General features: G+C 45.5%; 1 protein-coding gene across 3 annotated transcripts in view; it reads right to left on the minus strand.

Moving 5' to 3' along the window:
• Nucleotides 1–17,500, minus strand: part of pbx1b (pre-B-cell leukemia homeobox 1b) — a 63,712-nt gene that overhangs the window by 14,424 nt on the left and 31,788 nt on the right. For all 3 annotated transcript variants that reach the window (XM_027030143.2, XM_027030142.2, XM_027030144.2), the window contains exon 3: nucleotides 1,165–1,409. In XM_027030143.2, the coding sequence (XP_026885944.1) occupies nucleotides 1,165–1,409 (245 nt within the window). The remainder of the gene's footprint in view (nucleotides 1–1,164; nucleotides 1,410–17,500) is intronic.

The raw sequence follows: 17,500 nt of genomic DNA on the forward strand, positions 1-17,500 counted from the left end.
AGATGAAGGACAATGGTGGAGAATGGTTGCCTGCAAAGTTGATGTACGTGTGTGTGTGTGTGTGTGTGTGTGTGTATGAATTTATTCTACATGCAAGCACGTGTATGTGTGTGTGTGTGTGTGTGTGTGTGTGTGTGTGTGTGTGTGTTCATCAAGAAAGTATGCTGTCCTCATGTGTGACAGATATGAATGCCTTTCTGTGAGCAGATGCAGAAAGGACACCTGGATCCTTCCCAACATGCACTTCAGCTCATCAGCTCTGCCCTGACTGTCCCGTTCATCACTGTGTAGTTCTACCACTGTAATGATGGAGAGTGAGACAGACCCGGTGCAGCTAGAGAATGAGACAGCTCAGGTACTGTATTTTTGCCGTGTGAGACAGAATCTCACCACCCCAGAGTGTGACATCTTGCTGGCCTTCCACAGCAGTGTTAAGACAGTTACAGAACTCCTCCGCTCCAGTTAGCAGGAGAAAGCTATGTATGAAATGGTTTCACAACTCTGATGGAGAATAAGACAATATAATGAATCAATATACCGATGTAAAATAAATGAGCTACTCTACAGCATTGGTAGAGCATGAGACAGTTATTAAGCCATCCTACAGCCCCATTGGAGAGTGAGACAGTTATGAAGCTATTCTAAAGCCCCAGTGGAGAGTGAGACAGTTATGAAGCTATTCTAAAGCCCCAGTGGATAGTGAGATAGTTATAAAGCTATTGTACAGCCCCAATAGAGAATAAGACAGATATGAAGATATTCTATAGCCCCAGTAGAGATTGAGACAGTTATACAGCAATTCTTCAGCTCTGGTGAAGACTGAGACAGTTATCGATCTCTTTTGATCTCTTTAGATGTGTTAGACACCTGAGCAGTTCTAGCATTCTGCTTTTAGAGAGACACAGTTTTTGAGGTGTTCTGCTGCACCATTACAGAGAGACAGTTATGAATTGTTTCTGCCTGCACTGATAGAGAACTTGTACTTTGTACATGATAAAACCTGACAAAAAGCTTTGACGTTTAAAACAACTGTTGATGCATGTGTGCTTTTATTTGAATGTGTAAAATAAAGGTTTGTTCCTCTTATTTAAAAACTGCATGTAAGAGATCAATCCCTTTGGTACTGAGCGTGTCCTGGACGAGCAGGTGCACAGGTGTGCTCACCTGTTCGTATTTCTCTAGCTCAGTGTGGTAGATTTGACGGATCTGGGCAAGCTTGGCTCTGTAGTCGGAGTGTTCGGCTGAGTTATCCGCTCCGGCTCCACCCGACGCAGCTGCTGCTGCTGCAGCTGCCGCAGACCCGCCCCCTTTCTCGGGTCCAGACACGCCCTCCGCCAGTAACATGTTGTCCAATCGCATGAGCTGGGCATCTGGAGGCTCCTCCTCCTGGGCGCCACGGATACTCAGCACTGAAAGGAATCAAGAGGAGGTGGACGGTCACTTGAAAGGCTCGACGAGCCCAAAAGCAGAAGCGCTCAGGACAGACCTGAGCAGTACCTCTGGTATCACACAGTCACAACGAATCCATCCACATCTAATGAAAGGAGAATGAAAAATGGCCACAGCCACAGTGGAGTTTGCCAAGTTTTATGATAATTTGTGTGTTTCATGAACTTTTCATTGAGTTCTCTACGGCTGTAAATCTGGAACGGGGAGCCTCCCTGCAGTTTTGCCCTCCACCACTAGAGGGCTCTCATCACGCTTCCTCTTTCTTTGATGCACTGTATACACTGACGGGTGATGGACAGCCACAGCCACACACACAAATACACACATTTTTTCGCTAATTTCATCTAAATATAGTATCTGCATCCATTTTAATTAGCAAACTCAGCCCTAATCCCCCTTTCAAATCAATCTATCCCATATCAAAGGTTGACAATCATTTCCTCACAAGTCTTGACACTAGAGCAAGATATGGCTCCAGAGTTGCCCGGCGTCTCGAGCATTAATACGGATTATGCACCCCATTGTCTGACAAAGAAAACTCTCGGTGCATTAACCCCGGGCTGCAGCTTGGGCGTCCACAAGCCACGCCATGGGTCCAGCCTGAAGAGAACGAGTCCCGCTGCAGGGGGGTCCAGGGGGAGCCCCCACCCCACTCCACCCTGGCTTATAAATGCCTTCATGCAAATACTGAGACTGCTGGCGAGTGGGAGAGGTCAGAGGTCAAGCCCCGAACCCAGCGTGGGATAGACTGAACCACGCCGTACTGCTGAATCACATGGGACACAAGAGTGGAGAACATGTCTTGTTAAAAGAGAAACCAAACTCCACCCCAACCTGACACGGTAAAGGGGACAGGAAACAATCTGGGGTGGAGGACATATTTTTTTGTGACACAAGCTATAGTTTAAGCTACATAAAGAGGGGAAATAAAAGTTGAAGTCAACTCCTCAACCGTCACAACGCAAAGGCCACAAGTTCCTCCTTGGCTAGCGGACCCTTCTGCTATCTTCCTGAAGTCTGTGTCAGAACACACAGACACGGCGGCTCAGCAGGAAACGGTGTTCTCGTGGTTAGCACCTCATAAATACCACGGTCCAGTGAGTGTGAAAGCAAGGCTCACTCTTCCTACCAGCTCCAAAATGTAAGAAACCGCAGGAACAAAGAGGGAACCAATAACAAAAAAGCAGCAACATGTTTCTAAATGTAAGCATAAAAATGCACTAGAGCTGCCAATTAGCTAAAAGACCACTTCATGAAAGCAATGGAAAACCTCCCAAAGAACAGCCACTCCCCATCCGCTCAGTGGTTACAGAAATCTCAAAACAGACTCCAAAAGAAGCAATCAGTGTGAACGCTTCTAGAGAGCTCTAGAGAGAGAGAGAGAACTGATCTAGAGAGAAAGATCTGATCTAGAAAGAGAGATCCGATCTAGAGAGAGAGATCTGATCTAAAGAGAGATCTGATCTAAAGAGGTCTGATCTAGAGAGAGATCTGATCTAAAGAGAGATCTGATCTAAAAAGAGATCTGAGCTAAAGTCAGAGATCTGATCTAAAGAGGTCTGATCTAGAGAGAGATCTGATCTAAAGTCAGAGATCTGATATATAGAGAGAGAGATCTGATCTAAAGAGAGATCTGATCTAAAGTCAGAGATCTAATCTAAAGAGAGAGAACTGATCTAAAGTCAGAGGTCTGATCTAAAGAGATCTGATCTAGAGTGAGATCTAATCTCTCCTACTCCACATCAGATCAGACCATCAGGAAGATCAGGATGCTGCAACGGCAGGTCAGACTTCAGTAGAAACTCAAGGCCAACAGGATTCTTCCCAACACTATAAAACGTCTAGACTGTCAGGCAAAAATAGAACAGAGCACCACCCACCCCCCCTTCACGCACCAATTCAATATTCAATCATTGTCTGCCAAGTCTCCACTGCGTTCGTGCGTGTTAATTTTGCTTGGCTGGAATCACATTCCCTATCGCTCTTTTAAAAAATAATATTTAAAAAAATAACATAAACAAAGAAAAACAAAAAGTGCAATCCAACACACTCATTAAAATAATTAAATAAAACAAAATACCGGGCATGGCCAAAGGAAAAATTCTGAGACTCGACTGCCACAGATGTATGATGACGTGAATCATCTTAAAGATGGACATAATTTATGAGGTCACATGCAGCTATGTTCCTGCCATAATAAAAAACCCTGCCTGGATTTACGAGAGTTCTGTCCTCTTAGACTGAAACCCAGAGTGCAGAGATCTGGCCAGGAGACTGAACGGAAATCGCAGATTTTTAAACAGAGCTCCACATGGCCTTGTGTGTCTGGGCCAGCCAGCGTACAGGGTTCTGTGAGCAGCCCGGTCTGTGCTGGTCCAACCGTGTCAGAGAGCGTGGGTCCAGCAGTAGTGTGAGTAGGAGCAGGACCAGAGCATCACACTGGGCTCTGCTGACATCGCTCCTGGACCACTCCAGCTGCTAATGGACTAGAAGAGTGGGTGATTCAGCTGATCGTGTGGACTCACATTCATCCAGGCCATGGAGTGAAATGTTTAAATCTATCGGTCATTACTCTGTGATCAAAACATTTTATACTGTAGGAGAGATCACAGGAGCAGCTCTGTACTATATTGAGACAGGTGTTCTATTTGCATGTGTTGATGCAGATATACTAAGATTATGGAGATCAAAGATTAGGTTACTTTTTCTATGCTAAAAAGGTCTTGGAGAGTCCAGCAATGACTTCCAATGCTGCACTGCTGAAACAACTTCAGAAACCAGGCAGAGGACCATATGCTGTATGACTGTACACGTGACATACCAACCATGTCTAACCAAGACAAATGATGATTTATTTATCGCTCTCTTAACCTAAAGCACATAATTAAAGCCACAGAAAGGATAATCTTAAATAAATACAATTAAGGGCAAATGAGTGAAAGAAAGAGAGAGTGAGAGAGAGAGAGAGAGAGAGAGAGAGAGAGAAAGAGAGAGAGAGAAAGAAACGGGTTGGGGGGGTGTTTTGCTTTCATAAAACCAGCTTATCTGAAGGTCATAATTACACGACTCAGCGAGGGCCACTTTACTCTGTAATGGCAGGCTAATTCATTCCTCCTAATGTTTTCCAGCCTTGGATCCATGCTCTCACTCTCTTTCCAACAGAGCAACGTGGTGGAAGTCGACAAGGAGTTGATTTCATTGCTTCTCCGGTCCTGCTAAGGCACTGGTACCAACATCCTACAGCTGGCCTGATGCCGTGAGACCAGAGCTGAGCACACAATTAATGTTTAAGTTTGTTGCTGTTGTTGTTGTTTGGGGTTGTTGATTTTTTTTAAAATGCAGCTTTGCTCTGTGATGCTGATAAGGTTGGTGTAATACTGTGCTTCGGAAAAGCAAATTCAAGAAGACCAAGACTCCCAAAGAATACAATACCAAACGAGTGTGAAAAACTACATAGAACCAATGAAAAAATTTGTGCTAGGGCAAACACGATATATCACTTCTTAACTATTATCATGATATTGGCCTCTATTGGCAAAACTAATGCAGCAGAGCATTGCAATATGTAAATTAGTGCTGTAACAAATCACATTTTTGTTGGGGGGCCATGATGTCCTGCTCAACCTCAGAGGAACCAAGGCACTCTATGACACAAAAACATAACACCATGAATAATGCAAGCCAGGTTTGAACTGTGTCATAATGAGGGTTCACCCATGTATTTTTAATATATTACAAGGCATATTACAATTGTGACACAAGGCAAAGCAATTGCAGTATGATGTTTTTGTCAATATCCTGCAGCTTTCCTCTCTAACTCTAAAGACTAGAGATAATCTCTCCGAGCAGGAGTTTAGGCAAGGGAGCCCTACTTGCTTATACATCAAACATCAGGTGCTAGTGTAGCGTTTCTCTATTGTTAATGCTGTAATTATTATCGCTCTTAGTTCATTTACTGTCTGTAAAGACGCTATCCAAAAGAGCAAAAATGCTATTGGGTGTTAAATCCAAAACTCTCCCATTGTGCAGAATTTGAAAGGAGCCAACGGAAAGCAAAAGGGAGTCTGTGACATTTGTTCACCTTCCAAGCATCTGGCCTTTAACAAATCAAATCAATATTTAATAAAAACCCAGGACCATGGGCTTAGCACACGATGGAGTTTTTTTCACCGTCTGCTCGTTTATCGGGGGCTAGTCATTTAATTTCCAAGAAACGGCTCAGGAATCTACCATGTTTTCAGAGGCACCCGATGAGTGGTAGACTCGTGCAGGATTCCTGCACCTTTTCTGAAATGACTACTGTCCAAAAATGCCCCTTCTCCAAACTCCGTGTGTATCCTCTGTATCGCTGAATGTGCAACTCCTGCCGCACTCTGCTGCTTCCATTAACTAAACATCCAACATGACCGCCAGCCTCATGGCCAGTCTCCCCGAGATCCTGAAATATTAATTAAGGCACCATAAACGACGGCCACTATCACTACAACTATCTTTTTTTCCCTGCTTGCCTTAATTGAACAAGTGCACGAAGTGTGTGCCACTAGCACGCGAGCTGTTCACGCAGGATCAGGAGAAAGCCTCTGAAAGGCCGGGAACTGGACATCGCTGTATTTATTTTTCTAAGTTGGTTTTACTTAGCAAGCAGGAAGCAGCCTTGGCTTTCTTGTGTGTTTTTAATTCTTTGTTTTCCTTTAATAATTTGTAAAACCCTAACCCTACATCATAATCATCGTATTACTTTTTGATCATTTGTTTGGTTTTTCCAAAATGTGTCATATCAATGGAAAAAAATATTATATCAATAACAAGTTACATCTGGATTAGATGGAGGCATCCAGCACGGGTTTAGTTGTGAATGACGTTGCAACAACAGCTCCACATACCTCCAGTACAACACATTCAACAGTGGATCTTATCCTATCAGATTAGTGCTGTCAGGAGTCGTAACAACATGTAATCCCCTCCGAATCTCCCTGGCTTGTGTTGACAGGGACAGTTGGCATGGCGAGTCGTCATGGAAATGCGTCGATGGGGAGACGGTGATGTTTAATGAATGAACGTGTGGGATGTCCTGTCACTCTCAGGCAGATGTGTGGGCAAGCCTGCATCTCCAGTGACTCACGTGGATGGACGAACACACACACACACACACACACACACACACACACACACACACACATACACACACACACACGGCAACCAGCTGCATTTTGCATTTCAGTGGTATAGTGAGTTTTGAGCTACACGTACTGCAAATCACTTTATACTTTACACAAAACACAGAACAGCCCATCAGAATACAAATAAATGCACATATAGAAGACAAAAACATTGCCTACTCAAATCTGAACTGAACTGCTAAATAAGATGTTTAACATTATGCTATATGGAAACGCTTTGTTCATATTTTCAAATGGACTCTAAATCTACCATACATAACATTTCATACTAAACAAAATGAAATTGTTTAAGTGCTTCCAAATAAATTCTATTTTGCACATACCACAGACAACTAAAGCAAAAACAGATGACTAAACACACACACACACACACACACACACACACACACACACACGCACAGACGCACACACGCACACACAAAACCCTGGCTCCTTCCTCTCTCCATCTCAAACACATGCCATCAGTTTCCATAGAGGACAACACATGTTTTTTTTCCTCCTGAAAATGAGTTATTAAGTGAAGCATCTCTTCCTAGTCTGAATAAAAAAATAACAACCAGGCCAGCCTGGTGCGGAGTGCCTGGTCAGAGACGCAGCCCCACGTGCATTCATTAACCCTTTTCCGGTCGGTGTGCATGGAAGCTGTCGGCTTCGCTTTACCCCGACAGCTCGGATGCTGTTTGTTTGCATTGCTGATTCAGTGGGCACACTCCACCACAACTTCAGTGGTTGATGAATCAGGGAGGGTCGAGCGCCAGTGCCGGTGGTCCTGTCAGAACACAGGCACCAAAGTCGAAGCGACAGCTACATGCTAATTCACCGGCACCATAATTCATTATACAGTCGCGGGCATAGCGGAACGGAAGAGTGAAGCAATGCACCCCGCGAAGAGGACGACAGGTTCCTAACTGTTAAATCCAGGCCACCCCTGGTTGACACCTGGCTGTGGGGCCTCCTTAGGCCAGACAAGGGCTGGTCAAAATGGTTGAAACAGTAACAAAAACACACAGGCTAGAATACGCAAGTCTTTAGCCCGCGGAGAGGTAGTGACTAGACTCACTGCACAAAAACACGGCTTTGCCAAAAGCTTCAAATGAGCACACAGGGTAGATTCAAATGATTAAAATGAAACTGTACACAGTGATGTGATTATTGTGGTCACTGTATTATTGCATTATTTTTGTCGCCATTTATGCAGTGAATAAAAAACGACTCAGAACAGAAGGAGCAGGTGTTCAATACAATTCATTACAAAAGCGGAGATATACACTATATTTGATTATTAATTGATTAATTTATAAGGAGTGGGCTATATAAAAAATTAGCACATTGGCCAATTAAAATTGAAGGAAATTAGAAATTAAACAATTAATTATGGCATAAGTATTAGTGTCAGCAGAAGGAGTGAGTGAGGGAGTGTGTGCGTGCACGCACGTGTGTGTCTGCGTGTGTGTGCACATGTGCATGTGGGTGTGTATGTGTTTGTGTGTATATGTGTGTGTGTGCGCATGTGTGGGTGTGTGTGTGTACACATGTGCACGTGGGTGTGTGTGTGTGTGTGTATGTGTGTGTATACGTGTGGGTGTGTGTGTGTGTGTGTGTGCGTGAGTGCGTTTGTGCATGCGTATGTGCGTGCATGAACATGTGGGTGTGCGTGTGTGTGGGTGTGCGTGCGTGTGTGCGTGTGGGTGTGTGTGGGCGTGTGTGTGGGCGTGTGTGTGGGTGTGTGTGGACCAGGACATGGAGGCATCTCTTCTTTAGGGCTCCTGATCTGTCCTGTCTCCTTAGGAGCTGGCTTTAATAATGCTAATTACAATCATTAATGTGCAGTCGGGCCCCAGGGCAGATGGTAATGACACAGCCCTGGCTAGAGGACAGACACAGAGGGAGAGAGAGAGAGCAAGAGAGAGAGAGAGAGAGAGAGAGAGAGAGGAAGTGAGAATGAGAGAGGGAGAGAGAAAGAGAGAGAAACAAGAATAGTAAGAATAGTAATAGAGAGAGAGGCAGATGGATACAGATCTCCCGGCCTGGTCACAGACTAAAAGCCGATCCTTAAGAAAATGGTGCTCCTCATTTCAGAAAGGACAATACATGGAGCCCGGGGCCAGGAACGTGGCGGGGAGTGTGCAGGAGGAGGAGAGGGAGGCTGCTCAGGTCTGAGCATCCGAGTGATCCATGTGCTCCAGATAAACAGGACTGAGCTGCACATGTAGGACCAGTACAGCTGAAAAGTCTGGAAGGCTCACACGTGAAGCGAGGCTACACACACACACGCACACACCCACCCACACCCCCCCCACACCCACCCACCCACACACACACCCACCCACACACACACACACCCACCCACACACACACCCACACAAAATCTTTTAAATGCATGAGTGCTGAACATTTGGGTTTAAAACACCAAGTAATGAATCCCATGATCATAAAATGTATTTAAGTATGTATGTATATTAGACATTATATTAGACAAAGACCAACCTGATATGTTGTAATGGGATGGTTACAGTCAATCAGGACACAGGCAGGTCCAGTACGCTGTGTTTTCAGGTGTGCATGGACAATGTGTATACACGTACACACACACACACACACACACACACACACACACACACACACACACACAGCGAGTGGTGTGGACAGTAATGTGAAATAATCCTGTCCCTCCCTGACACCAGTGTCAGTATGTACTGCCTTCACCTGTGCGGTAAGTGGCTGTGTTGCTCAGGTCATTAAAAGATGCCCCGTGTCCTCTCAGTCCTCACTGGCAGCCTGCTATGCCAGAAGAGGTGGCCAGCGAGGATGTCACTCTCCAGAGTGGGACACACAGCAGGCGGTGTCCAGTGATACCACCATACCCCAGGAAGACAGGACTGAGGTGGACTACAGTGCATCCAGAAAGTATTCACAGCGCTTCACTTTTTCCACGTTATAGCCTTATTCCAAAATGTTTTCCCCTCAAAATTCCACACACAATACGCCATAATGACAAAGTAGAAAACGTTTTTTGGAATTTTTGTAAATTAATTTTTTTTTTAATTTTTAAAAAACAAACAAACAAACAAACAAACAAACAAACAATCACATGTACATAAGTATTCATAGCCTTTGCTCAGGACTTTGTTGAAGCACCTTTGGCAGCAATTACAGCCTCAAGTCTTTTTGAGTGTGATGCTACAAGCTTGGCACACCTATTTTTGGGTAGGCTCTCCCATTCCTCTTTGCAGATCCTCTCAAGCTCCATCAGGTTGGATGGGGAGCGTGGGGGCACAGCCATTTTCAGATCCCTCCAGAGATGTTCAATCGGGTTCAAGTCTGGGCTCTACCTGGGCCACTCAAGAACATTCACAGAGTTGTCCCGAAGCCACTCCTTTGTTATCTTAGCTGTGTGCTTAGGGTCGTTGTCCTGTTGGGAGATGAACCTTTGCCCCAGTCTGAGCTCTAGAGCGCTCTGGAGCAGGTTTTCTTAAAGGATGTCTCTGTACATTGCTGCATTCATCTTTCCCTGGACCCTGAGTAGTCTCCCAGTTCCTGCTGCCAAAAAACAATCCCACAGCATGATGCTGTCACCACCATGCTTCACTGTAGCGATGGTATTGGCCAGGTGATGAGCGGTGCCTGGTTTCCTCCAGACATGACACTTGGCATTCAGGCCAAAGAGTTCAATCTTTGTTTCATCAGACCAGAGAATTTTGTTTCTCATGATCTGAGAGTCATTCAGGTGCCTTTTGGCAAACTCCAAGCGGGCTGTCTTGTGCCTTTTACTGAGGAGTGGCTTCCATCCAGCCACTCTACCATACAGGCCATACAGGGGGTGCTACAGAAATGGTTGTCCTTCTGGAAGGTTCTCCTCTTTCCACAGAGCAATGCTGGAGCTCTGTCAGAGTGACCCTTGGGTTCTTGGTCACCTCCCTGACTAAGGCCCTTCTACCCCGATCACTCAGATCGGCTAGGCAGCCAGATCTAGAAAGAGTCCTGGTAGCTCCAAACTTCTTCCATTTACGGCCACTGTGCTCATTGAGACCTTCAATGCTGCAGAAGTTTTTCTGTACCCTTCACGCGATCTGTGCCTCGATACAATGCTGTCTCAGAGGTCTGCAGACAATTCCTTGGACTTCATGGCTTGGTTTGTGCTCTAACATGTACTGTCAACTATGGGACCTTATACAGACAGGTGTGTGCCTTTCCAAATCAAGTCCAATTACCACAGGTAGACTCCAATCAAGTTGTCGAAACAAAGATGATCAGTGGAAACAGGATGCACCTGAGCTCAATTTTGAGTGTCATGGCAAAGGCTGTGATTTTTTTTTTGATATTTTTTTTTAATACATTTGCAACAATTCCAAACAAACCTTTTTTTATTGTGTCATTATGGGATATTGTGTGTAGAATTTTGAGGGAAAAATGAATTTAATCCATTTTGGATTAAATAAGGCTGTAACATAACAAAATGTGGAAAAAGTGAAGCGCTTGTGAATACTTTCTGGATGCACTGTAGCCTGGACTTGTGAGGGGTCAGCAGGTTGAGTCGAGGGTGCTACACAAATACCTGAGCCAGATCGCTGTTGAGGAGGCTGCAGTAATTCTCTCTGCCAGTGCAGGTCAGGTCAAAGCAGAGGAGGTTGTCTGGACCCAAACCACACAGAACTGACTCTCACTCACACAACCAGCACCTTTCCTGGCAAGCCAAGCTAGAACGCGCATGCTATACACCCTCACACACACATGCACACAGTCTAATTATATACAAACAAAACCAAACAAACATGCATTGTGTGACAGTGTAGACAGGTGGAGTATGTGTGGAGAGTGATGAGGAGATGAGGTGTTTGGTGTAATAAGCAGCTCGTTAACGTATAATATGCAGACGTGATGGAAGTACAGCAGCAGAAGAGGTGTAACAGATAACATGAGCAGAAAAAAAGAAAGAGATGAGCTCCTGGGAAATTTAGCTGAGGGAGAGGTTCCAGGCCTGCTCTCGCTCTCTCTTTCTCCCTCTCTCTTTCTCCTGCTCTCCCTCTCTACTTCTCGCCAACTCTCTCCCCCTCTCTCTCTATCTCTCCCTCTCCCACTCTCTCTCCTGCTCTCTCTCTCCCCCTCTCCCTCTCTCTCTATCTCTCCCTCTCCCCCTCTCTCTCCTGCTCTCTCTCCCTCTCTCTCCTGCTCTCTCTCTCTCCCTCTCTCTCCTGCTCTCTCTCTCCCCCTCTCCCTCTCTCTCTATCTCTCCCTCTCCCCCTCTCTCTCCTGCTCTCTCTCCCTCTCTCTCCTGCTCTCTCTCTCTCCCTCTCCCCCTCTCTCTTCTGCACTCTCTCTCCCCCTCTCTCTCCCTCTCTCCTGCTCTCTCTCTCTCTCTCTCCCCCTCTTTCTCCTGCTCTCTCTCTCCCCCTCTCTCTCCCTCTCTCTCGCCAACTCTCCCTCATCCTTCCCTTCCAGTCTTTCCATCTGTGTGCTGCATTTCATACAGCGTTGCTCTCTCTCGCTGCCAACAAGTTTATGTAAAAGTGATTAACAGTAATTAATCCTTAATTACTCTGATTAGCCAAGTCACAGTAAATTACAGCACATCTGGAGCAGCAGAGCACTTGAGGGGGAACACTGTGAGACGGTGGATTGTACTTTACGCAGGACAAAAAAAAGAAAAGCACAGTCTGTTTATGTAAATGTTGCTGTCGACCATGGAGACGGTCCGCCATGAACACCAGTGTACAAAGTATAAGCCATCAGCTAGGGTCAAACCCCATGACCTCTGAGCCTTAGCCAAGCTTTCTGACCACTGACCTAGCCTACGCAACAAACGCATCCAAAAATCTATATATCAGCACAACAATCTAAGCCATGCACACCAGCACACACACGCGCACACACGCACTCATGCGCACGCGCACACACACGCACACATGCACACACACACACACACACACACACACACACCTAAGTATAAACCCCAAATGCGCTTCAGACTTCTTGAATCCGCTCAAGTCTACATATGGCACTCTAAAACCTCAACTAAATAAACACAAGTGCTTCTGCAGATCCCCCAAACATGTGGGTGAGCCAGAGTGGATGGGGTTAGCCTTCTGCACCAAAGTCTGAGGTAGGGGCTGTCACACCGGCAACAAGCTCCCTGGATTTGCCAGCCAAAACACTGACCTTTGAAAACCAACACTGCGAAGGCACAAAGGAACACAGTCTCCAACATTTATTATTGAATGGCCAGCCACACACGCACGCACACGCACGCACACACACACACACGCGCACACGCACGCACACACACACGCACACACACACACGCACGCGCACACACGCACACTGCTGCATTCCTGATTGGCTATGTTGTTGTCAGAGCATGCCGACAGTGACTTGGCCTATGTAGGAGTCACTCCCTGTTTTCATTTCCGTCAGGTTTCTCTCCTCTTGCAGATAGATAAATAATGCATTAGTTGGCAGCCTGTGGCACGATGTAGCCTCCATTTCTCTCTCTTCTCACTCTCACTTCTCTCTCAGTCTCTTCTCTCTCTCTCGACGGGGATCATCCCAGAGTAGCAAATCTCCCTGTTACACTGCTCCCCATTAATTACACACATTAATGAGCTGCATTATTAATGGGGCTCTTACTTGGCAGTTTAAGGAAATGCACCGTAGCTCTGAGTATACTGCACTCAAGATTCCAGCTCTCATTAAAACATCACAGATACAAAAGCCTGAGGGACCCCCAGCCCAGCCCTACTCCACACACACACACACACACACACACACATAAAAACAAACATGCACGCACACACACACACACACACACAAACACACGCATGCACACATAAAAACAAACATGCATGCACACACACACGCACACACAAGCACGCATGCACACACACACACAAAAACAAACATGCACACACACAAGCACACACGCCCACACACGCACGCAGGCATACACACACGCGCACACACACAGACACACACACACACATACACACACACACACACACACACAAACACATGCACGCACGCACGCACATACACACTGAGGAAGGCCTGATGCTCTTCAAATGCAGGAGGCGCTTCAGGATTCACTAGTGAGGACAGACAGTAAAGCGTCATAACACAAGAGCCTAATTACTTGGTAAAGTCTAGGAGTGGCAGTTACTCTGTTTTAGATATTTTAAGGACTAATGATAATAATTCTCAGAACAATCCCACCCCAACAAAAAGTCACTGCTAATACTACTCAGTCACCAGCAGAGATTCGGTTGTCAGTAAATATCCACACTGTGGATATTAATGGGACACAAGACTCCAGGAGAAAGGAAATCAAACTAGAGTCACTAAGACTTTTCTGTGACACTTTTAAACTAGCAGCTAAAAATTAGAGCAGCTAAATTAGTTTAACCTGACAACAGTGTTTCTGCAACGCTTCATCTGTTGAAGGCTACAGACAACATACTCTTTCTTACCAAAAACCTGAGGAACCACAATTATGTCACATTTATCCAACCTCTCAAAACTGACATTAGAGACATGAGTGTACTTCAACACACTTACAACGCTTTGCACTTTATGTGTGACCCTTTCAGCGCTGTCTTTTTACTGGAATTTTAAAAACATTTTAAAAAAAGTGCACTTAAAAAAAGTTTAGCAAAAGTTCAAAAAACAAACTGTACCACCAAAATAAATCCATCATCAAATGCTGAGGTAGTCCTGTGCACTAAATTCCTCTGGTAAAGTTATCTGGTTCATATTTAGATCTCTATTAATATCTCCACAGGGATACACAGCCTTTGTATGATATAAAGTCAGAACAGTGTTTCATAGTGGTAGAGAGAGGGGGAGAGAGAAGCATTAGACTAAGAATCTCCCAGGGGTCTCCACCATTTGGGATACTTTGTGCATGTCACACACACTGACTCACATCTCGCCGTTCCCAGGAATAAAATGAAACACATCAAAATGCATCACATTCCATTACCGCACAGCTACCAGCTCACGCAGCCAGGATTTTAAAGTTACCACAAATTATTATTGTTTTTTTGACGTGAAAAAAAGAGTGATAATTCATTTTAAGCCGTCCCCCTCTGCACTCCACGGCAACCACCAGCCTTTACCGGAGCAGCTGTGAGACAACCATTACCCACCAACAGCTCTCTACCAAACGCACACCTCGCAGGCATTAGCAGGCCAGTTTATGGATGAAGAACAGAAGTTTGCTGCATCTGACATGAAGGGCTTCTCCTCACCCTGTCATCTCACTCCCATGAATAGCAATGCGATGACCCGGCTCAGACCCCACCCTCAAAGTGTCTACAGCCACGCCGGGGGTTGGTGAGCTTCTGGGAATGCCGCTCCCTGGAGACCCAGACGGCCCCGGGGACACAAAGTCTATCAGCCGCTCCAAAGGGCTCCATCCCTCCCTCTCTACCTCCGTGTTGATGAAAGGTAGCGGAGTAGAAGCATGATAAGTCTGGCCAAGGCATTCATTACACGGGTCCTATGTGGGTCGCAGAACGAATGCAAATGTGGGTCAGGAGGAACCCTCGTTGTCAATCAAAAGACAAAAGATTTTTTTTTTTTTTTTAAATGGAGGGAGGGGATAAGATGAGAAATAAGGAAGAGGCAGAGACCATGCCTGGTGGAATAGATCACAGCCCATCAGTTCAGGGGATGAAAAGAATATTAATACCATGTGTAGGGTGGGGAGGGGGGGGTTTGTAAGGCTTAGAGGGAGAGAGAGAGAGAGAGGGAGGGAGGGGGGGAGGGAGGGAGAGAGAGAGGGAGAGGCAATGGACAATATGTATAATATCTCACTAAATAAAACTCCCTGAACGAAGGTCATTAATGACTAATTTGTTGAGTTTCAACCACAGGTTCATCTTTGGCCCCTGTGACCCCACGGAACTAATTTCGTCAAGGTTAGATTTAATGAAAACAAATTTTCAAAAAAAAGTCAACAACGGAAGTGTAACCTTTCGTCCTTTCAGGAGCCAAATCTTCATGCAGTAGTCGGAACAGAGAGAGAGAGGGAGGTAAAAAGCTCAGTAAATCCAACACACAAATGAATGCAGAAAATGATTCATACTGGGATACTGGAATGTTTTTTTTATTCAGAGGAAACTTCAGCACATTCTGAAGTACCAAACGCAGTCAGTCTCAGTAGGGTTGAGCGCAGAGCTGTGGAACTACTGGCTGAATGATAAAATGACTCTGACCTAGATGCTGCAGAGCTCCTGAGAGTCCTGCAGGAATCCAGCTCTGCTCTCCTTCTCTCCCTCTCTCACTCTACCTTTTTTTTCTCTCTTTCTGCATTGGGTTGCCTGCCCCAGCACTCTCAGATGGAACTAGACACACACACACACACACACACACACACACACACAGAGGATTGTTGCGTATTGCATATGTATAAAACTTGACTGTTGTTCTACGTGCACACCTCTCTCCATGGCTGGATTCTCCCTTAACAGAGCAAAGTGACGTTTGCATCTAATAGCGTCTACCTGCCCTGTCTGTGAAAGGCTGTGGAACAAAGGCTTTCAGAAGGAACAGGCGGGGAGGTAGCAGTGCTCACCTGATGCACTGTAACAAAGGTGTGACAGGGGAAGAAATGGATTCTGAGGTAAAGAGTTTAGACCAATGCAGCGTGTTCGGGAAAAAGTTAGCAGCAGCATATAGTGGAGTTGTTGAGAGAAGGCAGAGAATACTATCTGGGCTGAACACACATATGCGCACAAACACACTTACGCACACACACACACGCAAACTCACACTCACACATACACACACATACACACACACACACACACATACACACACACACACATACACTCACACACACACATACACTCACACACACACATACACTCACACTCACACTCACTCACACACATACACACACTCACACACACACACACACTCACACAGACACACTCATACATACACACACATACACACACACACTCAGTAGTCACATAGCTCTCGATCCCAACTTAAAAACAAAGGCAGAGGGAATCTGGCAGATGGGTCTCCAGAAAAAGGACAGACACGAAGGTCCAGTGTGCATGCACACACGCACACACACACACACACACACACACTCACACCATACCAAGCACCCAAACCAGCACTAAAGCCACATATTCTGACAGTTGTCTGACTAATTGCAGGCTAATGTTCTGGGCCACCCATATTTACCTCTAAGTGCACCAAGCACTGTTGATTGCGGGGGGAGTGATTTTTCTGAAGGAAAGAGAAGGAAGAGTCAGAGAGAAAACAGTGTGTTAGCACCAGACTGAAGATCTGGCGGAAAAGTAGAGGCAATTTGTAGCAGGGATGACAATTCTGCCTTCCCCGAGATGAGAGAGAGAGCTTTATAATTGTGCCGACGCTGAGAATCTGAAGGGCCATTATCCCCCAAGAGAGCGAGAGAGAGAGAGAGACAGAAAGAGAGAGGGAGGGAGAGAGAGAAAGGAAAGAGAGAGGGAGGGAGAGAGAGAAAGGAAAGAGAGAGAAAGACAGCCATAAGAAGAAGATGGAATGTACAACAGAATTTCCATCTTCACAACAAACATACAAAGCTCATTTTGAACCACGCTCAAAGTTCTGATATGTACAGAGGTGTTTCTCAAAACAGGAGAATGTGACACACTTTTAATGGAATGAAATTTAACATATTTGTTTTTTAGCACAAAATCAGAGAAGAGAAGAAGAAAGGTCATCTTGCAGACCTTTAAAAGAGTACGACAATACAGGAGGATCACACCAAAAAGGGGTCAGAAATGACCGTGCGGATAGTCCCTGTGTTACCTGGAAAGGCAGATGTGGAAATTGATTGCTCTTTCCAGGGGCAGCAGAACAAGGTTTCTAAAAATATA

The sequence above is a fragment of the Electrophorus electricus genome, chromosome 3, assembly GCF_013358815.1.
Source record: "Electrophorus electricus isolate fEleEle1 chromosome 3, fEleEle1.pri, whole genome shotgun sequence".
In the NCBI taxonomy this organism is placed as follows: domain Eukaryota; kingdom Metazoa; phylum Chordata; class Actinopteri; order Gymnotiformes; family Gymnotidae; genus Electrophorus; species Electrophorus electricus.